The 25406-nt window shown below is 39.9% G+C and overlaps 1 protein-coding gene across 1 annotated transcript; it reads left to right on the top strand.

The window, feature by feature from the left end:
* The first annotated feature begins 1951 nt into the window (after positions 1-1951).
* On the top strand, positions 1952-24992 carry rasgrf1 (Ras protein specific guanine nucleotide releasing factor 1). The gene is made up of 27 exons (XM_068602757.1): positions 1952-2609; positions 6467-6573; positions 6858-7005; positions 8692-8784; positions 8869-9122; positions 10258-10337; positions 10489-10682; positions 12084-12193; positions 12484-12602; positions 13129-13289; positions 14052-14115; positions 14477-14619; positions 14754-14836; positions 14913-15161; positions 16656-17026; positions 17116-17235; positions 18181-18351; positions 18532-18638; positions 19289-19401; positions 19493-19553; positions 20372-20475; positions 20556-20640; positions 20735-20932; positions 21027-21106; positions 21198-21315; positions 21414-21482; positions 22181-24992. The coding sequence occupies exons 1-27, from the start codon at positions 2334-2336 to the stop codon at positions 22271-22273; spliced, it is 3771 nt and encodes a 1256-aa protein (XP_068458858.1). The 5' UTR covers positions 1952-2333; the 3' UTR covers positions 22274-24992.
* Positions 24993-25406: the final 414 nt, after the last annotated feature.

Genomic DNA, 25406 nt, shown 5'->3' with positions numbered 1-25406 from the left:
TTTAGATTCACTGATCCACAGAGCAAGATGGACTGAAAAACTACACATTGAACACAACAGCCCTGTTGTGTTACACCTTGGCTCACACAGTGCAGACCAAAATAACCACAGTGTTATCAGCCTCTCATATGTGTGTCGATGCAAATCTATTCAAAACTTGGCAGCAGTAATTGCTTAGCGCATGTTTAACACAGCATCCGTTTATTACAAAAACAAATTATATCTCTACACGTCAGCCAGGGTTTCACTGACCACCTGTATTATTCTTAGTATTCAATATTTGGTTAACACCTAACTAGTTGAAGACAAATTGAAGAAAAAAGAGGCATGTTGAGGAGGATAGTGCAGAGCCTACAAGGGTTTTTAGCAGAATAGATCAGCAACAGCACAGATAACAATGAAGTTGGAGTAATAAATACATCTCCTATCTGAGAAGTAGCCAGAGGACTGACAGCAGCAGATTAGAGCCTGTGCCTTTCAAACAAATTGGGTGCTCAAAGAGGCATATTGGCTGTGTGCTCGAGCATGTTTTATAGTGCAGCTCTGTAACCACTGAGACATACAACTCTGCCAGTTCAAATGTGACATCATGGTGCAATTCAAGCAAGTTCATCTTTTTGCAATTACCCTTCTTAACTAATTGACCTATCAACCTCTGTCTCGCTGCAAAAGGTGGATACTGTGTAAATAGTAAAGGTTATACCAGATTAAAGCAACGACATGCAAAACAAGACGACCAACCCAAATTAGTTTATAGAATCTAAAAGGTGTGTTTCTTTTTGGGGAATAACTTCACCTGGCAATACAACAAGGGAAAGAATGAAAGCTCAGCTAGACTTATGTATGTTTTAGTTTACATGCAACTTGAGATGTAAACATGCAATATTATAGTTTTACCTTTATTTCCTAGGTAGGTATTAAATATATAGTTTGTCTTGTGGCATAATCATATGTGACATCAGATAAGAACAACAGTTCATCTTAAACAGTTGGACCACATATTAAAGGACCATGCTGGTGGGTTGGAACGTTTTTGCCGTTTTACAATTCACATTAACATTTCAAATAATCTTGTTTTAGATTGTTTTATTGTTTTATTCATAGAATGTCTATGGCTGATATTCATACAAATGAACTATGCTTTGGTGTGATCCTGGTCTAGTGCATGTTGGCTCACATGTGAGTTGAACAGAGCCATTGTTAATGGTGTGAGTAACACGTGTCAAAATGTCTGCAGTGAAAAGGGGCCGCTTGGTTTCACTCATATCAACTCTATGAAGATCAACTTACAGAAAAAAATATTTTTTTGGTAATTAATTTCCAGTTATTTGGTTATTTGGCACTAATATGTGTGTTGAGTAAAATCATGTTTTGTTCTTTACTGTCTTTATTTTTTAATTATCTGTCACTCGAGCATGCAGTTATTATTGACCTTGAGACATGTGTTTAAAAGCTCTGAAAGAGCCAGAAAGTGGACCGCATAGTTTAAATGTTGCATTTAAATTGAGATTCATTAAAGTGAGGCTGAACTGCACCAACATATGACTCCTCTGGGTGATATAGCAGTTTTTTGTATGTATTATGTAACCACCTTAGTTAAAAACTCAAAATATTAACATTGATTGCTTACTTTACCAGGAAGAATGTGCTGAATGGTGAACGACAATAAAAGTGAACAAGAAAAAAAAGAGGTAAAAATACCATTATACCGGAGCCTGTCAAATGACTGGTCTCAATAAAGAGACCAGTCATCTGACAGTCATTTGACATTGAAAAGACAGTATCTCTTGAATGTCTGTAATTGTCAATGTTCCACTTGCATCCCCAGTGCTTCATATTGTCTGCTTGAAAGAAAACTTAGGCGGCATCTTGTTGAAACGTCCCTGTCCAAGGTCCTGAAATCTGCTTTCCCAAGCATGCGTCATGTGACTTCGGCAAGCACTGCCGAGCTCAGCACCAAGCCTACTGGTTTCTGGAGATTTCATGTGAGAAAAGGACGAGCCCAGAACCCCTTTCTCTCTCATCTTGCGTTGTTTAGACTGTTTTTTCTCGCCCCCCCTTTCTGTCTTTTTTTTATCGGTCAACGTGGACCTTCAAAGCGCTCGGAGTATGACAAAAGATTTTAGGATGCTGGACTTGTGCTGCTCGTTTCCTCTCTTTTTACTTAAATGCCAACACAGTGAATGCGTCGGACAGAGAGGACAAGCCTGCTGCTAGTGGTCCGCATTCAGAAAGTCAACATATTGTCTTTCTTGATTTAATTTTTCCCTGGAGCGACTTCAGAAGGATGTAACGACCGATCCACCTTGCGCAGCTGAAGTCTCCTCATCAAAATGCAGAAGGGAATACGACTTAATGATAGTCATGTCACCTACCTGGGGCTTTTGGCGAAAAAGGATGGTACAAGACGAGGGTGCTTGAGCAAAAAGAGCTCAGACAACACGAAATGGCACACAAAGTGGTTTGCTTTGTTACAAAATATGCTCTTTTATTTTGAGAACGAGTCCAGCTCTCGACCCTCTGGATTATACCTGTTGGAGGGATGCATATGCGACAGGGCGCCTTCACCGAAACCTTCACAGTCAGCCAAGGAGTGTTTGGAAAAGCAGGTATGGAGAGCGTGCGCACACGTACACGCGCACACCCACGCACACGCACACACACACACACACACACACGCACACACACACACACTCTCACTCTCTCTGGCGCGCGCGCACTGCTTTACTGTTTTTCAGGATTCGTGTTAAAAATATCGACGAGATGCAACACTGAGTGGAGAATGTGTTCTTTTGCCGCAAACGCCTTTGAACTATTTTAGTTGCGAACAAAGCGCTTTTCTTATGCGTATATTCTTATCATATTCAATCGCATGGTGACCTAAAATTCAGCGCAGCAGATAGCACGCGGTTCCAGACTGCTGTATTGCACGTTATGTAATCCATGCATGGCATTAATGGTGAGGTAACAATATTAACACCTAATGATATTACAGCAGCCTTGGCACTGGGCACTGCAGTGTTTTGCTTCAGGTTGCAGCATACCCGAGCTTGAACCTTTTTTTTTTTATTATTTATTGGTGGAATAGTTTTCAGTGGTGCATGAAATGTAAATTGTGATTGTTCGTTTTAAAGTGATGCATTTGCATCTCGTTGGTCTTACATTTTGCTTTTGACTTTCAGTGATCATATGTGTTATGTTTTAGGGCGGAGAGCGATATACCTCAAGCTCCTTTCAACAAAACATGCAAAAAAAAGTTGTTGCCTCAAGGTTTCCATCTTGTGGTGAAACATGAAAATACAGCTGAAGCTGAAGAAACAGCAGGGTGCCTGTGATCAGTCAGCTCTCATCACATCTAGATGACCTGAATGAAGTTCAGTCTAATATTGGATTTTTTTACTGGCAATGGTTTGTTAGTAGTATATTTAATGAAGACTCTACACATTGTTAAGACAACTGTGTCGCAGAAACATTCCAATCATGGCCACAAACGAAGCAGCACTCAATCTTAAAATATCTCATATGACTACTACTTAACGCATTAAAGTGAGAAGAAGAAAGGTTGACAGGTCTGTTCACATCGTTATTGTGAATAAACAGTCGAGGAACCTAATGGCTCTGCTCAGGCTCTGAGCCTGACTGTTGGTTTAGGGCTACATTCCAAAGTGAGAGCAGGCTCTTCCTGTGAACAGCTGCCTTTGTGCTGATGAAGCAGAATGCAACACACTGGCTAATGTTGTGCTCTCGCAGTTGCTTTAAAATCACCCCAAAAGCACTGCTGTTTCCTCTGAATCTTCCTGTAATACATGCATGCATCCAACAACCGGATTAATTATTGGACAGCATTTGTGATAAACTTGAGAGAAGATGTTTGATTTGCTTTGTTCTGTGAAGCCTGCTTGCAGCAAGTAAAAGCACTGAGAAGTGCACAGACAATGAATGATTGCTGTGACCTCTCATTGTTAACAAACAAGCATCCTTAACAAGAACAAACTAGAGTATGAAGACATCGCCTCTATCTCCTACCCCCACCTGGATTTAGGGTGTTGCGCAAACGTTTGAGGAATCCACCATAATCCCTACATTATATTTATCCTCAAATGCAGTTAGTGCAAAAATGATAATGCGTTTGAGCCCGATGTTTCTATGGCAACCCATATTTGCATCCTAAAGAATGATCCTATTGGAAGACGCTGGTTAACAGAGATGAGAGAAGTAGGAGTGTGTCGCATCTCTCCTATTAATGTGAGTGTTATCTGGGCTAGATTTGTTCCTTGCTGTACCTTGGAGGGGTCAGGGTCCATTTATAGAAAACAGCTTGCTCACACTGGGGAAACAGCAGCACGTCGACCAATAACACAAGAAGCTGCCGGAGCAGGAGATGGTCGATGTGACTGTAAATCAAAAGATCTGACTAATATTCTAATAAACTAATAGTTATGTTATGCTAGAGATGTTGGTTGGTAGGGACACAATTTAGTTCCTCATTAGAATAAAATTGGACGCAAGTCAAGTGATTACCAACCCTGAGCACTTTAGAGAATATACTATAGATCTCATTATGTGATTCAGGAGAGCCCTGTTACTGTATTGCTGCAATATACAATTATGCTGTTCATCAGTCAGAAGTAATTATACAAGACAAATTCATTATTCTACTTAATTAAGTTGTTTACATTTTGTATTCACTCATATCTACAGCAAAACTGTCAAGTGATTGTTGCCCCCATAACAACAATACTCATCTATGGGTTTTAATAATGCCGTATCAATGTAAATTATCTCCGTTCAGATCAGTAATGATGTTTATAGGTGCATGACTCAGCCATAAACATAACGCAGGAAGCAGACAGTGTGCTTAACATTGCCTCACACCAGACACTCACCGCGCTCTTAGAGAGATCATGAGGGAAAACTACAACAACATGCATGCCTCTCTGCCAGAAATAGATTTTCTTTGACGGTAGGATGAATACCTAATGAATGTGAAGATAGAAGAGCAGTCAGCCATGAATAATGATCAGTTGCAGGTTGATAGGCGCCTGTTGAACATCTGCAGGCCAAAGATTAGAGTTGAGTTTCTCTCAGCAACAGTCGACAGAAAGATGACATTTCATAATGGGAGTTGTGCTATCGTTTAATCATGGCCCACTTTCTGAGGTCTTCCTTGTGTTTGAATAAGCAGTAGGTGCTATAAGTAGCTCTCATCAAAAAGGCTTTCATAAACAGGATACAAACGGAAAAATGATTACATTTAAATTTAAAGGAACATTGCATTACAAGTGCTTTTCTCGATGAGCAATAATATTTTTACCTATTTGTAATTTGGCCACTTACTTACAGATAAAATACTTTCCAAACCCACAAACATCACTATACTTGATGTAAAGGTAATGATTGCTCATTTTACATGAATCCAAGTAGTTGCACCATTCTATCATTTGATCAGTGATAGCAGTGTTAAATCCTCGTTAATTAGCAATCATCTTTAAATGTTAAAGGCTTCCGTATTATCAGCAAAAAGTCATGTAAAAGTATTGAATGGTTCCCTACATACAAGAAAATTCTATGTTTTACAATTTAAAAAAACAAAAGTTGACCCTATGACTTATGCTTAATCTATGAAATCTTTGTAAATGCCTTAATTTAAAAAATAACAACAAAAACAAAAATAATATTTTTATTGTGTAATCGTATTACTACTACTACTATTACTAATAATAATAATCATAATAATCATAATAATAATGCTTTATTTTCCGTTGAGCTTCAGTTGCTAGGAAACAGGTATTGCACAGTTATGTAATTGGCTGTGGATCCGTCCTCCACGTCTTATCGCATTTCCTCCTGGGAGCCAGAGACATCCCAGGAACTGAGCTGGGGGAGGCTTCCCTCAGTGTGGCCCATCAAGTGCACTGGTGGGCGAGGACGGTGCGGCTTCCCCGGGCCCTGTGTGGTTTTAAATCACCCACTTAATGTCGGCGGTGGCGAGGCAGTGGAACAAACACACAGACAAAAGCAGTGGAGAAGCTTCAGTTAAGCCACAATATAATAGATTCATCTAGAGCAGGGATTCTCAACCTTTTTGTAGTGATGAACCTCTTGTGAAATATGCTTTTCAGCTGAGGACCCCCAGACCAGTGCAAAGCATTTTGGGTTGAAAAACAGATGTTCTGCACAGCGCTGTGTCTTATGTAATGTAGAATTTATACAATTCAGTTAATGAATTTACACTTATATCTTATTGAATATTTATTAAATAACAACTTTTAAAGTATTTTTTAATAGATGCTCATATTAAATATATATTTTTAAACCTCACATACCTCCAGGGGTATTTGAGAACCACTGATCCAGAGAGTATGCAATAATGCATGCTCCTTTCTGTGTTGGACATATCGCATGTCAGATTGATGATATCCTGTTGTTTAACGAGAAACCCCCCTCTGCCCCTTGTTTGTTTCAGTACTATTTCACTGTCAGCTTCACCCAAGAAAATCAAAAGGCGCTCGAGTTACGCACGGAAGACGTGAAGGACTGCGATGAATGGGTGGCTGCTATATCACATGCCAGGTAAAGGCACACATCATGGAAATGTTCATACGTGGCGAATAGTTGAATTGAATTAATCGGTAGAGGGTCCTCTTTGACCATGGTTTCATAAGTGGGGTTAAAATATGAGGAATGACTGAACAATGCTTTGTTCACCATAGAAAACCTGATTGCTATGATGTGAGATGAAACTACATACACTGATATGAAATGAATCACTCGAGCTTAAATACAAAATAAAAATTGGTGTCTGTATGTGTGTGCGTGTGTGTGTGTGTGTGTGTGTGCGTGTGCATGGGTTACAGTTACAGAAACTTGGCCAACGAGCATGAGACTCTCATGCAGAAGTATCTTCATCTGATTCAGATTGTGGAGACGGAGAAAACAGTTGCTAAGCAACTTCGACAACAGATAGAAGATGGGGAAATAGAGATTGAAAGGCTCAAGTCGGAGGTAATACGCACTGTGATGCCTTTACGTGAGGAGTAGGCATGTAAAAAAATATAAACACATTATTTGGATTTTGCAGTCGTATTATCCTGTCCCTCACCACATGACTTCGTTTTCCGCCCTCTTCTTCTCACAGTCCTGCCTGAGTCAGATCTAAACACACCTTCCTACAATCAGTGGAGTGCACTCTTTACAACGGTGCCAGGGTACCTGATGTCCATTGAGGATGAACATCCATAAATCTGTTTAATAATCATACAAAAAAAGGCACTTCAGATTCACTTCAGATTGGCTCATTATCTAAATGTGTCTTCATTATCAAAGTCATGCGGGTTCGGGTCGGGACAGTATTAACATGAACTGCTCGTCGACAAACTCATGCAGATTTCCCAGAATGTAAACGAAGCGGCTTCAAGGCTGAAGGCCCATCATTGATGTTCATCCTCAATTACTTGAGATTTGTTGTGCAGTTCAGGAGGAATCTCGACTGCTGTTGCACAGGTTACATTTTTACGTCATGACTTGACTTGTTACTTAAGCTGAAGTTAGACTTGATGCTTCAAATCAACTCAATTATCCTCCCATGTTCTAGAAATATACAAAGAGAACTGTGCATTATGGCACAAGAAAGAAATATTGTGTTATTATAATTTGTTCGTGTTATTATTATTATTGGTTGTTGTATACATATAAACATATAAGAAGTAATGGCAGGAGAAAACAATTCATCACAGGAGTGTATATCCAAATACATATATTCTTATAAACTAAACAGATAGATAGTAGCCATGAATTACGTCCCAACTCAAGAGTATTTTCTGATGGCGAATGTTTTACTGTTGAAATATCCAATATGTTTTCCTCTTTGACCATTAAAACAAAGGATTACAAGTTGTTCTATTTATAGATGAATATCTGGCAGCCACAAACACTATCAATCAAAATATCAACAATATGAATAGATTTCCTAAACTGAAATGAACTTACAATGCACTTGTTCCTTTCCAAAATGTGTCATTGTCTCATCCTCTCTCCCCAGCGCGAGAAACAGCTGAACCAGTGATATAGAATAATAATAAGTAAAGATGGATTATGCTGATCATTGCAGTGTTTGTCTTAAATCTGTATAAAGTTGTGTGAGAGGACAAAAATGGAGAAGCACTGCTCCAACACAGAGAGAAACGTGTTTAGGCCTACCACACTCCACTTTGCATCTCCTCTCAGAAACAATGCCTCCAATAAGGCTGTGTTCTCCAGATCAAATGGTCATTTTACTTTAATGTGCAAATGTGATGCTTGAAATCAAATTATGTGCTGAATATGCATGAACACGGCTTTATATTGCGTCTCTTCTATGAAATGCGATGACAATTAACTCTTGTGCCTTCTACAAAATAAATGGAGGCACTTAGCTTCAAACAGTTCAATGCAGCTTCATTCTGTTTACCTCTTAACAGGCAGGACAGTTTGGAACAGTTTAAATGACCAACGTGAATACATATTGATGCAGCAGTACCAGCGAAGTGAACACAGCTAGTTTAGTCAGGCTAATGTCTCAGTGTTGACAGTGATGCTCACAGGTCCTGTCCTGGTGACTCACTTTGTTAACATTCTGGTACAGTAAGTGTGAAGAAAAGAAGTATGTGAGTGAGAATGACTGGTCTTTTTTTGTGGCTGCCTCCGTGGCAGATCTCTGGGCTGCTCAAGGACAATGAGAAGATTCATGCAAGCCCTGCAGCCGCCCCAACTGATGACGACTCAGAAATCAAGAAAATCAAAAAAGTAAAGCACAGAATTTAAACCAGTTGCTACATTTGTAGAGTATCTTAAAATGCTGGGGAATTAACTAAGCCTTTAACACTTCAGGTCCAGAGCTTCCTGCGAGGCTGGATCTGCAGGAGGAAGTGGAAGACAATCATCCAGGATTACATCCGCTCACCGCATGCAGAGAGCATGAGGAAGAGGAACCAGGTGGTGTTTAGCATGTTGGACTCGGAGGCCGAGTACGTCCAGCAGCTTCACATCCTGGTGAACAACTTCCTGAGGCCGCTGCGCATGGCAGCCAGCTCCAAGAAACCGCCCATCACCCACGATGATGTCAGCAGCATATTCCTCAACAGGTTGGGTCCCTTCGTCCCACAGAGAACTTCCGTTCACTTCCTTACAAAATGTTCTAATCTTAAAGGTTTTTTGTTATACACCACTGATAGAGCTATGAAGCAATTCAATTGTGAGTGGGTGCACCATTTGTTTACATCCCATGCATGATTTTACTGGTCACCAGCTGGTGGCAGTGACCGGTCAAGACATGTAACAATATGGCAACAAAAGGAGAAAGAAAGACAACCGCCAGCTAGCATAACTATGATTAATACTGATGACTATATAACCAACATGAGTAAACCATTAACAAGAGAGGTCTATCTCTACATAACTATTCTTAATGATTGTCATCGGTGCCACCGTGTTGGATTCCAAGCGAAATCAGATGAAATCATCCAGGTTTGTGAGAACTCCTTCAGCTCAGACTCCAGTGGCGTCTTCAGCAGCGACCAGACCACCACTGATAGACCCAGATTCGGCTTTGTTGCCGCCTTCAACCTGCAGTCCAAAGCTCTTTCTTGATTTCTTGAAGAGGAGAGCTCAGCACCGAGCTCAGCAACTGGCTCAAAGCCAGGAGCAGAGCTATACCGCTGGAGGTCCAGGCCGTATGGGCCCACTGGAGAGAAGGGAGGCACCGGAAAACCAGAACCAGGACTGAGCAGGGCAGAATGTCCGTCCCTTACGTGGTCAAATGAGAGGTTTTCTAAAGGGAATCTGGTGCTCAGAAACGCGAACACGTTGGTCTACAGACGCCGCCAAAATCTACAGAAAAGGAAAGTTCCTTGTTGTGCAGTAGCTTTAATATAAATGTAATTCATATGAAGAAAGAAATAATAACCCAAAGTGTGAGCTGTATGCTGTCTATTGCATCATCTAGACAAACAAGGATTCTCTCATATTAGCTTCAATGTTCCAGATTGCATTTTGTGTCCCTTTAGACACAGCTTTGCCAGTCACGCAGACAGTACAATGGAGACATTAATCTGCATGCACCGTCATTGGCCTTTTCAGAATCCACCCACAGTCCTCCCAGCTCGTACACACTACCAGGTGTCAGAGTTTTCTTTTACTTCCCTTGGTGTCGGTAGAATTATTAACACAAACTCTGTCTTTCTTTCCAAAGATAATCATTTTTTCTTTCTTCTTTTTCAGTGAAACTATCATGTTTCTACATCAGATATTTTACCAGGGTCTGAAAGCCAGAATAGCGAGCTGGCCAACATTAGTGCTGGGTAAAAACTGTTTCTTTTTCCAAACCTTTTTTCATATTGTTACTATTTTGTGTGAAATGCCATTAAAGGTGATCCGGGAAGACTCCACCGAAGGATCCCTCGGTTTTGTTGTGTCATTATTACACTAAAGTTGGTATTGATCTCTCTGTAGCCGACCTGTTTGACATCCTGCTGCCCATGCTGAACATCTACCAGGAGTTTGTGAGGAACCACCAGTACAGCCTGCAGATCCTGGCTCACTGCAAGCAGAACCGAGACTTTGACAAGCTGCTGAAGCAGTACGAGGCCAAGCCCGACTGTGAGGAGAGGACTCTGGAGACATTCCTCACCTACCCCATGTTCCAGGTGAGCTCATTCGTCTCACTGATATACACAAGAAATAAAGGCAGGCCCATTTGTTTGCTGCTGAGTTGCAGTATAGAGCCAGATTTTGTCATTAATACTGAGCACTGCCAGCCATTCTGGGCCAGGTTCTTCTCTCCATAAAGAAATGTTACCCTTGGGCCATATAATTCACCAACGTAATACTAGTTGGCCTAGGCTATGCCAATGAAGCCCTGTTGTAGCTGTCTGTAAAGCAGTTGGTCGTTTAGTTCTTTGAAAATTCAAAGATGGACATTTTTTAAAGGCACTGTCTGTGATCCGAATGACAACAATAATGAAGGCCCGTCACCAATGTACAAAACATATAACTGGAATCTGTATCACTCCCAGAATGAATGAATGACATGTCTGTCTTAAATATTTTGAATATTGTTTATATAGTATATCTGTAATGAACACAACCACTAGATTTAGTTTTGGATTTCCAAACATTTTATCCTGCTCTACTTTTGATTATTTTTGTCAAAGCTTGTAAACATTTAAATTATACAGTACATTTAGTTATGATCTGCTGTAATCGTGTCATACCTAGAAAATAACACTGGACAGCATATTGCCCACATCTCTATTCCACCGCTACGAGTCAGTAGTCGTTTTTGAATTTTATATAATTTTATTTATTGCCTTCAAAGCATATACTTACCTCCCTAATTGCGATTAACCAGCAGGGCATGACCTTGAAAAGCAGTTTTAGCCGTACTATTATCTCAGGCTAAATTGACAATGAAAGATCAGTCCAATGGCTTTGGAGAAACCTGCCACCCAACTCAGTAGTGGATGCCATTTACAATTTGGATGATGAATGGTAGTGCCATTGAGTTTTGGTGTGGTGCCAAAAATGACAATACAACATAGGATTAAGTCATAATTGTAATTAAATCTCTATTTTGGCCACCATGGCTCGATGAGGACTTGGCTTCCGAGACTCGCCTCCTTCTTGAGCACTGATTGGCTCTCTGAGCATATTGTAGCGTTCTTGATTAAGTACAGAAACTGCAGGCATTTGTCTGCTTTTGCTCAGAATATCCCAGTGTTTTCATGTCTATAAAAAGCAGTTGTTTTTTGGATCTCAGGCTTTAATAATGGCTCCTTTCTGGCAAGGCATGCAGTTTCCCGACAGTCCTCTCTGCTGGGGCCTTCTGCAGGCTGTGCTGTGTTGATAATAAATTTTGCTGATGAGTGTAGATTGTGTTCTCCACTGATCTACTTCTCATTAGTGTAGGTACATGCTGGCACGTGTGTATTCCTGTGCGTGCATCTTTGGGTTGTTGTTGTTACATTTAAGCATGCATATAAGCTCTTATATTTGAGTGAGACTCCCCTGTAGCTATATCTTGTTGTCTTGCTATTCTGTCTCTGCAGATTCCCCGTTACATTCTTACGCTCCATGAACTTCTGGCCCACACGCCCCATGAACATGTAGAAAGAACCAGTCTGGACTATGCCAAATCTAAGCTGGAAGAGCTTTCCAGGTACTTTCATGTAAAAGAGTTGCATGGTGATCTTGATTACTTTATTACGTTTATTAAATCTTTTTTGTATTTCATTAGGAATTTGATGGTCAATGGGTGGTCAATTTTCAGAGAGATTAAGTAAATCAAACTGAAAGAAAATATTTCTTTCAATCATAAATGGACACTTACAGTCATACTTATTGTTTTTCTTGCGTTATTGTGCAATTTTTTTGTCTCATGTTTCCTACTGGATCCTATATTGTCCTATATCTATTGAATCAGAACGATTGAATGTCCCTTTTCCATAGAATAATGCACGACGAAGTGAGTGAGACCGAGAACATCAGGAAGAACCTGGCAATAGAGCGCATGATTGTAGAGGGCTGCGAGATTCTCCTCGACACCAGCCAGACGTTTGTAAGACAAGGTAACAGCTGCCTTCAAGGGATGTATTTCAGTTCCCATCGAAGAAACCTCCAATTCCAATGAAAAGCAGAGTTGCGGCAGAAGGGGATTTCCTGTCCCTCCTTACCTTTTTGACAGCCTGATCTTCAGCCCTGTATTGAGCAGAATTATTTTTTTTCTTCTAAGATACAATGTGTATTCCTCGTGAGCATTTCCAAGTGTAATTACACAGTTCAGAGGCCAACTGATGATTAATCTGGGACTATAAATGTCACACGTCACCAACTTGATGGATGAGGAAAGGGAAAACAGATATGGTACATTATTTAATCCTGAGCATCTCATGTGACTCTACTTGTATTCATATGTAAAGAAAGGCAAAAAAAAGCAATTTGATATTCATTATTTGTTTAAATCAGTTTCTCCACTGCCTTCCTACTCCTTTTTCTATTTTTTTAATCCCCCTTATCCTTGCCTCTTTTCCATTTGTCTTTCTCTTTTTCTTGTCCCACTTCTATTTGCACACACTCTTTTATTATCACATACAGGGTCTCTCATCCAGGTGCCGATGAGCGAGAAGGGCAAGATCACCCGTGGGCGACTGGGCTCTCTCTCCCTGAAAAAGGAGGGGGAGAGACAGTCTTTTCTCTTCTCCAAGCATTTAATTATCTGCAATAGGGGTTCTGGAGGAAAGCTTCATCTCACCAAGGTGAGCCTGTGCTGCTGAGCTAGCAGTGGAGCAGTTACTTATTTCAGACATCACAATCTTACGACACCGTGAAGAAAAAAAAAAGAATCTCTGGCCTAAATTGAACGGATTAACTGACAGGAGATAAAAGCTACCGGGCTTGCGATGTCATGGCTTTTATCAGTGGCAATGTCCACTGGAGCTCCATGCGATCATACAAACACACGCACACACAGGCTCATTGAACATGTTTGAAAGCAGATTGATGTCCCTTTGATGTGTGTTATGGAGCGGTTTAGTAGTATTACTCAACATTACAAAGGACAATAGATGCTTGGAGTTTAACATGAGACCAAAAAGCTTTCAACAAAAGGCTTCACGTGCGTATAGTTATAGTAAAACTAAGATCTTTAGATGTTTTACGATTTGAAACCTGCAATAACTGATTTGTTTTGTTGTTGTGAGCACAGCATTGATATTATATATATATATATATATATATATATATATATATATATATATATATATATATTACATATATATATATATATATATATATATATATATATATATATATATATATATATATATCACTTGTTAAGTTAATATAGAAAACATGTTCGCAAACACATAGCTTATTTACACATAACTCAAAAATTCACAGTATAGCAATCAACTGACTGATGAACCTTATATGAACTTTGTAGTCTAAATGCACATTTTGAGTAAAAAAAAAAAAGCTTGGAGGAATAAAACTAAATATATATTGTATGTTGTTTTCAGAACGGAGTAGTGTCGCTTATAGACTGCACTCTATTGGAGGACCCTGAGGGGACGGATGATGAATGTGAGTGTTTTATTCATACTGCAGCTGACAAAGATATGCATCATATGTACAAAATGTGTGCTAATGTATATAATGTATGATTGCAAGAGTGACAGAATCTATTCATATTGTATAATTCATATTTGAAAAAATTTAAGAAAAAAAAATCCAGAAGCAGGTCGTGGCCCATCAACTGATACAGACTCTAAACACATAAATAAATAGACTGATTTCCCCTATTTGACTTAGTCCAGTTTTAGTTTCTTATTCCAGTACTACAGTATACACCCTTGAATGTATGCCTTTGTATGCCTTTACTGTTTATGTGCATGGATGTATGGGAAAAATTGCATCTAGTCATGACTCTGTGTTTGCCTCAAAGCCAAATCAGACAAGAGCGGCCAGGACATGGAGCACCTGGACTTCAAGATTGTCGTGGAGCCAAAGGACAGCCAGTCATTCACAGTCATCCTGGTGGCCTCCTCAAGGCAGGAGAAGTCTGCATGGACCAGTGACATCAGCCAGGCACGTCAACACGCATCACAGTCTCTAGCAGTCAGACGAGAAGCCGAGGATGTCGGCAGAAAGCCTGCACGTTACAGAACTCACTAACATATCCTCTGTCTTCTCTGTTTACTTCTACTGCATCTGTCCTATAGTGCATCGACAACATCCGCTGCAATGGGCTGATGATGAACGCCTTCGAAGACAACTCCAAAGTCACAGTGCCACAGATGATCAAGTAAGCCTTCTTTTTATTTACAGTTCAGTTCATCTCTTTGTACCTTTTCCACGGCATTTCTTTCTTTTTTGAGCAGATCAGATTCAAGTCTGTACTGTGATGATGTGGACATCCGCTTCAGTAAGATGATGAACTCTTGCAAAGTGCTGCAGATCCGCTACGCCAGCGTGGAGCGCCTGCTGGAGAGACTGACTGACCTCCGTTTCCTCTCCATCGACTTCCTCAACACCTTCCTGCACTCCTATCGCGTGTTCACCACAGCTGATGTGGTGCTAGACAAACTCATCACCATCTACAAGAAGCCCATCAGTGCCATCCCTGCTCGGTAAGTCAATATATCGGCAAGTCAAGAAGTCAAAGATTTGAATATTGCGAGGCTGTTGACGGTAGTAACAATAGACAAACAAATCTTATGAGATGTGTTCGGCATCCCTCCAGACTTTATGCTACATGAAGAGGAGACTGATCTAATGATGTGAAGCTTCGTCATCCTCTCATCAATGCAAGGAATGTGCAAGAGCCAAGAAGCTTGCAAGTTGAACCTTTAGGTTTAAGATTATTCTTAAACCTTTAGGTTTAACTGCAGCGATACAACCTATTTCCTTCTGTTTCACACCAGAAATTATGAATTTATTTCATTTTAAAAAAAATATATATTGAAGGTTAGTTTCACCTGAGGAATCTCACTTCAGACACAAAGGCAGTACATCCTTATCAGCAGCTCTTACAAACAGCATGAAACAAGAATAAATCAACAACTTGAAGATGTTACTGACTGAAGAGATAACTTCCAGAAAGCAACATTCAAATGAATAATTCATTTTGAAATGGTCAACTGGTGTGAAATAGTTGGTTGTGGTGTTCATTGGGTGATAGATAGATGACCATGTTCTTTCTTATCCATTTCCTGCCAGTCCAAGGTCATGCCAAAGAAGTACATTTAGTATGGTTATGAGGGTAAAAAGAGAGTCTGGTGTTCAGGGATATTTCTTGTGTGTGTGTTCCATGTGACATTAGTGTTCATTTAACGAATGTGAGACTAGAATGGTGAAGTCCAATGATCTTGCAAGCTTTATATCGGCATTTGATTTGTTGGTTTATGTGAGCACAGAAAAGCAGCAGATGGATCAGTAGATGAAGACAGGCTCTAGGATGCTTCAGTGTCCCTGTTTGTGCATGTATTTATGTGTGTGTTCAGTGATCAAAGGCCGTAATTGGGTCCAGTCTCTCCTATCTGCCTAGGAACGTCTCAACTGGGCTCTGTCGCTCTATGGCAACCAACCTCGGTGCTGCAGAACCCCACCCTCCCCTCCTCCCGCTCCTTGTCTGCAAAGATCCATAGTGTGAAATATTGACAAAGTGTTGCAGTGGGGCTAACTCACCACTCGGCGGGCCTCGAGCGAAGGCCCACACTGTGGGGTTCAGATCACGGGGAGCTCCCCATGCCCACGCCCTGCAGCATGCTCTCCCGTGGTGCTTGTCATGTCACTGTGAGACACCTACACTTGGCTGCTTGTGTCAGCAGCGGCCATGCGCACTATAACTCGGTGTGCTATTTATGGGAACCCGTGAGGTCGCCAGGAGGGTGGCAGGGAGTGGGAGAGGTTTTCTGCAACACTGCAGCTTGTATTCTGCTCTAAAACAACGAGACGCGGCTGCAAAGAGACTTCTGGTTGCTGAGAGGACTTGGGTTGAATACATTATTTAGGAGGTGTTGTGTGTTTAGCTAAGCTTTTAAAACAGATACTAGTTACCACATATCAAAGAAAAATATTCCAATGTCCTAAATTCCAATGCATATATCCTCCCCTTGATGCAGGTCCCTGGAGTTATTCTTTGCCAGCAGTCAGAACAGTAAACTCTTGTATGGAGAGCCTCCCAGCTCCCCCAGAGCCAGCAGAAAGTTCTCCTCCCCACCTCCTCTCACTATCGCCAAGAATTCATCCCCAAACCGCCGGCGCAAGCTCTCCCTCAACATCCCCATCATCACTGGGGGCAAAGCTCTTGACCTGGCTGCCCTCAGCTGCTCCTCAAATGGCTATGCAAGCATGTACTCATCCATATCCCCATTCAGCAAGACCACCTTGGACATCAACAAACTGTACGTGTCCACTCCCGTCTCGAGCAAAATCCCTGATGAGGGAGAGGACAAGAAGGACAAGTTGGAGGATGCATCAGTGACCAAACAAGGTAGGTCAGCAAGAGTCAATTGTCACCAACGTATTCCAGTTTTTATTTGCAGAAATTGTGTTTTTATTGACATTTTGTTGATGATACAGATCACTCTGTACGAGAAGAAAGTGATAATGATCCAAACCAGAGTGATGAAGGGGATCCAGAAGCCTCTCCCACCAAATCACCAACCACTCCAAAAAACATCAAATGCAAAAACTCCTCAGGTACATTGTGTCCTAAACATGTACAGTGATATATTACGATGGTCTACTACACCAACATGCCACCAATCGACTGCACCAGCCAGATCCACATTTGTTAGAGCTGTTTGACCATAGTAACTATAAATAATGAAAACAATACTTGTAGCTGAATGTTTATTTGTATTCTTAGGATTGGAAAAGGGCCACAATTTATTGTCTGTAAGTTGTGCAATGCTTTGTTTTGCACTCACTTTGCAAATGTCAATTAATTAATTGTTCTTGAGCAAAACACAACAGAAAACAACCTGTGACTGGAAAGTGTACATATAAACTGGTTGATGGTTATGATCATGTGGGGAAAGCCAATGCTTGGCTTCAGTAGATGTTAGGGAAACTTGTGTCATAGCAACTACATAAAGAGTGTGTTTTCCCTTCCGCCCCCACTAATGAGGTTGTTTCAATGGACCCAAGATTATCTCTGCCTTCTAAATCTCATGACAAAATCACACAATGGCGTTTAAAGGAATCTATTGTGTGATGTAAAGAATTATCTGAAATTGTGAAGCAGCGAGTGCTTAGCTGCTTATGATCAGTCTATGTGCAGGGTTTAAACATAGCAGACTGCAGAGAATCTGTTGATTCCTCTGTTATGCTGATATTTGGTGGCTATATTTAGCTGCAACCATCTTGAATATCAAAGCCTCTTGTAAAGGAAAGTCTGGAGGAAAACTGCTATGTTGGCTCATAGTGTCCCCTAGTGGATGTTTGTACAACAGGAAGCAGATTGTTCTGCAGTCAGTACATATTCAATTAAACTCAGTATTATGATGAACAATATATTTTTTTCTGTACATTTGTGTTGTGTCTCTCTTAAAACTGATCACAAAAACATGATTTATATGCCATCAAAATCAGTCTCTTGATATTTTCCAACGGGTTATTTTATTTATTTGTGCTTCGCTGTAGAGTTCTCACTGTTTTCCTACAACAATGGCATGGTGATGTCCTCATGTCGAGAGCTGGATAACAACCGCAGTGCCCTGTCTGCTGCCTCCGCCTTTGCTATTGCCACTGCTGGAGCCAACGAGGGCACACCTACCAAGGAAAAATATCGCCGGATGTCCCTCGCCAGTACTGGTACAGACACGTATTCACTTTTCCATTATGGCTGCGGTCCAGTTTCAGTCAGTGGTGAACATAATGGTTAAGATCAAATTTACATCATCTACAACGTTGATGCTCTTTGTTGTCAAACCTGTAATATGTCACAGTGATAAGAGTGCGATGTAGAAAAATCACTTGATATGTTTTCTGCAGGCTTCCCAACAGATCAGAGGAATGGAGACAAAGAGTTTGTGATCAGACGAGCAGCGACAAACAGAGTCCTGAATGTCCTGAGGCACTGGGTGTCCAAACACTCTCCGGTAAAGCATCCCCAACAAAGTTTAAGGCACAGTTATAAGCACATGATATTAGCACACATCATGCTGGAACACTACTATTGTTTACAAATACATATGCCGATTAATTGCCTCTTTTCATATTAATCCTGAAAGTCATCTTTTGTAGCAGAGAAACACACATTTGACATGTATTTTATATTTTGATTTCTTTATGTGTGTGTAACTGCAGAGAACACAATCTATCTTAGATTCAAAAGAACATTTTATTTCCATCATCGAATCAGTTTGAAAACAGTGTGGCATAACATAAGATGAAGATGCCATTCTTGTCTTGAAAGTGTAGTCATTTAATGCACGTACCAGAATGCTTTTGCCAGCTGCTGAATGTATTCTATCATGTGCATCATCTAATTTGTTTACATGTTAACATGTGATATGCAAAACCAGTTTTCAATGCATAATAAATTGTACAGAAAGACCTTTCTTTAAGGAATTTTTGTCAATAACAGATGAGGAAGTTGATAAGAAAACATACCAAGAAGTGGTTCAATAAAAAATAGAGCACATTTTCAAATGAAATCTAAAAAGCAGAGAATAAAGTTGGTGATTGATGATTCAATAGTTTTCAAGCCAAATGCCACATGTATGTGTGCGGTTTGTCCCTTCTCCAGGACTTTGAGAGCAACAATGAGCTGAAGACAAAAGTTATTGCTTTCCTGGAGGAAGTGATGCATGACCCTGAGCTGTTGACCCAGGAGAGGAAAGCAGCAGCAAACATCATTAGGTACAGATTTGTTCAGTTGGATTGTGGGATTATTTAGCACACCCCAAAAAGTATACTGTACATACTTTAGCGCTTGACCTCTTTTTTTCAGGACTCTAACTCAGGAAGACCACGGTGACAATCAGATCACCCTTGAAGACGTGACACAACTGGTGAGTGAATCCGCAGTTAATACATTTGACTGTGGTAGTTATACTAAACAAAAAAATTGCAAAAAAAACGCACATTAATGCACACACTGTAGAGTTTCCTATTTTCATTATTGATTAAGCAGATGAGCATTTCCTCAATGAAAGACCTCTAATGACCCCTTGAGTGACCTCACCAAATAGCATTTTTTTCAACCTACAGTCTCAAATCACAAAATATTTGGTTTACTGTTACAGAGGTTTAAGAAAGCCAAAACATATTAACATTTGCGAGGCGGAAACAAATGTTACGATACAGTCTTGCAGCTGATTTAATTTTCTCTCAACTCATCAAATGAATCAAAACGTTGTATGACCTCTAATTCACATCAACTGAAAAGTAGATTTGAACATTTGAAATGAAATCGATCTAGTTCTAAATTGGATATTTCTTTACCCCAAAAAAGTCCATGCATTTATGCATTATCTCTACTGACCCAAGGCAGAGGGCTTAAAAGGGTATTCCAGATGTTCCTCTACCCATCAATGTTTTCCAGCTCTTTCTGGGGGAACCCCAGGCCAGACACGATCACTAATCCGTCCAGCAAATTCTGGGTTTACCTCAGGGTCTCTAATGGTGTTTAACTCTTTAACACTTGGCTGCAAACCATGTCAGTGCATTCTGAAGGCCCCACGCTGATAGAACCAAGATAACTACATCGTCCTGCATCAGCTCTAATCCCTTTCTCGGCCGAGAGGTGACATTCCACGTCCCGGTGTGCGAACTTCTTTCACTAATTTGTTACATAGTTCTGATTTTTGGGCTGTTTTGTTTCTCTTAGATGGGTGAAGGGAAGGCTGAGCACTTTGAGACTCACTCTGCGTTGGAGATCGCAGAACAGCTCACTCTGCTGGACCACCTGGTGTTTAAGGTCATCCCATATGAGTGAGTGCCATCACGTCTCTTGTGGCCGAGGACACATGGAGCAACTCAGTGTTCACATTTAATATTGAATCTGTTCACAGGGAATTCTTTGGACAAGGCTGGATGAAGAATGACAAAAATGAGAAGACGCCATACATCATGAGAACAACAAAGCACTTCAATGATGTATGTTCCAATCAACAAGTCCCATAGACTTTTTCTGTCTCAGTGATTGTGAGATGATAATATTGAATATTTCTTTCTTTCTTTCCTCTGCAAGATAAGCAACCTTATTGCCACAGAGATCCTGCGCTGTGACGACGTGGTCACGCGCGTGTTGGTGATAGAAAAATGGGTGGCTGTAGCAGACATCTGCCGCTGTCTGCACAACTACAACGCCGTGCTCGAGATCACCTCGTCCCTCAACCGCAGCTCTGTCTTCCGTCTCAAGAAGACCTGGCTCAAGGTTTCCAAGCAGGTGTGTATCTCCTCAAGTATGGTTTGTTAAACTATCTCTGCCTAATGTGCTTTGTGTTATTATTAATTGTGCTCTTGATAACCCTTTCTTGTAGACGAAAGCATTGATTGACAAGCTGCAGAAGCTGGTCTCATCAGAGGGGAGGTTCAAAAACCTGAGAGAGGCTTTGAAGAAGTGAGTTCAGTTCAAGGACATAGTTTGTACTGGATCAATAAAGCAAGCTTGCAGTACAAGTGGATGATGTTTGTTTGTTTTTTCCCACCAGCTGTGATCCTCCCTGTGTGCCCTATCTGGGGATGTACCTCACAGACCTGGCTTTCATTGAGGAAGGAACGCCAAACTACACAGAAGACAACTTGGTCAACTTCTCAAAGATGAGAATGGTCGGTGTCCTGATGCATGAGAGAGTTTTTGCAAGTGTGTGTTTTAGTTGTGTGTGTTCAGAATATAACATCCTGTTCCTCTTGGTTGTTTTTTTCAGATTTCTCACATCATCAGAGAAATCAGGCAGTTTCAGCAAACAGCATACAAGATTGACTTGCAACCAAAGGTAAATGAATACCAACACTTTTCTGGCTTGTGACACGTTAATAAAAGTGATAACAAATGCTCAATCAGTTCCACAAGCACCTGTAGTAAGTCCAGGAGAAGTTACGGTTCTATTGATCACAGGTATCGGCTCTTCAGGCACAGCAAGAAGAAAGCAGAAAAAATCAAAATCAACCTATAAACCAATCTTCTGAGTTTGTTTTAATTTTTAAACTTTTCAAAAGGCCTGACGGGAAAATGGTGTAAAATAAATATAGTTTTTTAAATGCTTTTCTATCCTATTAACCACTTGGTGGTGGTCCTGACATTCTAGACAGATCGTACACAATATGAAGAATAATACATTTGAAAAAATGTATACATAAAATTTACAGAAATTATAATGTATTGTTCCTTTCATTTCTGTCATTTTTGTTTTATATGTGAATTGCTGGATAGCATCCTTCTTCATCCCTCTAAAACCGATTCAAATAACTCATATGACCTGGTTATGATCTATAGATATATGTTACTGATAAGGATGTGCTACACCTAATCGCTTTATTTAAAGGGGTCACAAACCAACATTTTGGCAACCTTAAAGACATTCAATGATTTGTGTTGCCTTAGCTGTTTTGTGTTGTTTGAAAAGTGTGCAGATTCATTGCAATGAAGGAAAATTCCTCAAACTTGCTTTTGTTTTGTCTTTTAATCTTCCAGGTGGCCCAGTACCTACTGGATAATAGCTTTGTTTTGGATGAAGAAAGCATGTACGAAGCCTCTCTCAGAATTGAGCCTAAAGTGCCCAACTAATGAGGAAGTTGGTCCTCCACATTATTTTCTCTGTTAATATTACACATCAGTTAACAACATTTGTATAGTTGTACATGTTTAAGATATTTGCTCTTCTGTACAGTAGATGTTTAAGGTTGTTTGACGACACAAAACCTTTCAGTATATATTTAGTTTGTTAGTGTTGCCATCACACCACCTGCTTTGAGGTTTATTTTTATTTGGGGTATTTCAAGCATAATAACAGAGGTCCCTTTGCCTGCACATAACTGTGTTTTCTTAGTGACCAATGACATTATTTTGCATCATCTCCTACTGTGTTGACTTTGCACTTTCTGAGCACTCGTGCTGCTGGCCGTTGCTCTCTTTGCCTGAGTTTCATTATGACTGATTTTTTCTGCAACCAATGTAGCATTGTAAAAATGTAACCGCGTCAAATCAGGTAAAAGAGCACAGAGAATATAACTAGATTTAAAGATATTGAACAATGATCAGTGGAGATAACACAGAGGTACCAGAAGCATAACTGTCTTTATGCTTCCCAAAAATAACAGGATTTTTTTTTTTAGTTCATGCTCACTACTCAAAAATCAGAGGTTCCCAACTGTTTTTTTTGCCCTGCGGACCTTCTTTTTTTTTTTAACTGATAGTATTATTGTGAACTAGCTCAATGGGACAGACCATGAAACCTAAAAGACACACAAATTGTTTAATGTGATGATGACAAAATGGTTGGCTCACATAACTTTTTAAATAACAAGTGTCTACAGCTGTTCCAGCAGCTCTGAGAGGCTTCCCTGATACACAGTGGAGCTTTGAGCCAAATGCTAACATACTTATATTCAGCATCTTTGTTTAGTGTGATAGCATGCTAACATTTGCTAATTATTACTAAACACAAAGTACATCTGAGGTGGATGGGAATGTTTCAATTATTTTGTCATTTAGTAATGGACCATTTAAGATTTTGACATGATGATGGCTTTAGATGAAAAGTCAGGGGATCACCAACATGATCAAAACAAATTTTGAGTGGAACATGAAATTCTGTCACAATTTTCATGGCAATTCATCAAAGAGTTGTTCATACTTTTCATTAAAAAACTCAAATGTGTGAACCTCATGGTGGCGGTAAAAGAAAAGGTCAAGGGATCACTGAAGCTTTATCCTCTGAAAATTGTGGCTATTTGTTCCAAAGAGATTCTTCGTCGACTAAAATTCATACGATTTTGTTGACAAATTAACTTGATAATTTTATGACTAACGACTAATTGATCCAAGAAATCTTAGTTAACTAAGACCAAGACGGGCAATTAGTCGACTAATCGACTAAGAGGAGTCAGCCCTAATTTTTACAAAATGTCAGTGCAATCCATAAAATAGTTGTTGTCATGCTCCTATCACAGAAAAAAAGGTATTACTGGTAAGAACAAGACGGGAATGATGACAAATGCAGAACAGGCATTCTTTTATAACTATGAAGATATAGCTTTTGAATCACACAGTTTCTTCGCTCCCGGGTTCGCACATTTTCTGAGGGACAGTTACAGTCCACGGGAGCAGGAACCTCTGCTCTAAAACACTTCCTCAGTAACCTAAGATCAAGAATAAAAATATATCAATAATATTTGTATTTGTTGTAAAGCAATACATTCTTACTCTAAGCCTCTTGTCACACATGGTATCCAAACTCACCTTAACTCATATTATCTCATCAGTGAAAAGGAGAGATTGAAGGCATTAGACATCTGCATTTACTGTTACGCTCAAAATATACCAATACAGTACAGGAAGTTCTACCTATGTTCAAATTTCATGTTTCTTGGATTTTAGTTTAACTCATAAAAAAAGTTCCCATGCTTTGGAAAATGTTGTATCTTCAGGTTTGGCGATGATTCTGTAGAGTAAAAGGTTTTGCTCCTCTGTAATTAAAAGACAATCTGTCCTTTTTGCTGTTCCAGTGATTGTGGAACGTGACTGTATATCACTCTGTTATATGCATTGCTGTTTAAAACTATGATAAAAACGTATGTGAATGACCTCTGCCTGCAGCATTCAAACACTATTTTTGTAGTAGTATAAGAGAGAGTGACCTGCTCTTTATATGAACATGGGAAAGTATTTTGTACTTTGTTGTTAATTCACCTCACTGAGATGTGATGTACATTTTGTACATGCAACCCTGCATATTTCTCGATGTGGAACAGTGTAATCCTTTCAACAAAAAAAAAGTTGTATCTCAAGCTTGAACACAAAACGCTGCAACAGTGTGGTCCTGAAACCATGATTTAGAGGTAGGAGACAACTTTAAAGTGTTTTGCATTTATACTGTAATCCTGTCTATAACCATTTCTGTTAGCAGGAATATAGTAACGTAGTGCTTATTCTGTGAATATTTGTATGTATTTTTACTATGTATGTACAGTACACTTTTGAAGCTCATGTGGCAGGCATGCAACACCTTCACAGACAGAATTATACTATATACTTATACTGTATACACTTATACACGCACATACTCTTATGAAGGTATATCAACAAATAAACATTTTGCTGTTAGCAATACCCAGTGGTATGAAAATTATCTTTCAACCCCTCATGTTTCCACACCTTAAGAAATATTACCAGTTTTGTAAGAAAAGAAACAAGAAAAGATAAAAGATAATATATGATGATGATAATAACAAATAAACAAGAATATGTTCCCAGTAACCTCTTGCTAATAAATCCATTTTATATCAGGGGCATTTTGTCTCAAGTGTTTTTGTAGATCATCTATCAGTTGACATCATTCCCGTTCAGAATGAAACACAATTATATCTGTAAGTATTTAACCTCACCAGCATTTCTCTGTCCTATAGAAAACAGTGATCAAGCCCACAGTAAACAAAAGTGTAAAATCGCAGCTTTATCTGAAGGAAGAAAACACAATATGTTGCCTGTTGATGGGCATTTGCTATAGAAATCCAGAAAGCTTTCACAGATTTCACAGACCTCTACAGGCTAGAGTCCGGCAGTCTGAGGTTAGGTACCGGGATGAAATCCTTAAACCCATAGTCAGACCCTACGCTGGCGCAGTAGGTCCTGGGTTCCTCCTGAGGCACGACAAAGCCCGGCCTCATGTGGCAAGAGTATGCAGGCAGTACCTGGAGGA

The sequence above is a fragment of the Clinocottus analis genome, unplaced genomic scaffold (genome assembly GCF_023055335.1).
Source record: "Clinocottus analis isolate CAN_PGR_092001 unplaced genomic scaffold, fCliAna1.0.p SCAF_6, whole genome shotgun sequence".
In the NCBI taxonomy this organism is placed as follows: Eukaryota; Metazoa; Chordata; class Actinopteri; order Perciformes; family Cottidae; genus Clinocottus; species Clinocottus analis.
The sequence above is the reverse complement of the archived record's forward strand: the minus strand, read 5'-3'. Positions and strand labels throughout refer to the sequence as shown.

Excerpts from the sequence above, each read along its gene's own strand:
- rasgrf1 (XM_068602757.1), top strand. The coding sequence starts at position 2,334 with ATGCAGAAGGGAATACGACTTAATGATAGTCATGTCACCTACCTGGGG. Across the intron at positions 9,123-10,257 it reads AGCAGCATATTCCTCAACAG|TGAAACTATCATGTTTCTAC; the intron begins GTTGGGTCCCTT and ends CTTCTTTTTCAG. Across the intron at positions 12,603-13,128 it reads CCAGACGTTTGTAAGACAAG|GGTCTCTCATCCAGGTGCCG; the intron begins GTAACAGCTGCC and ends TATCACATACAG.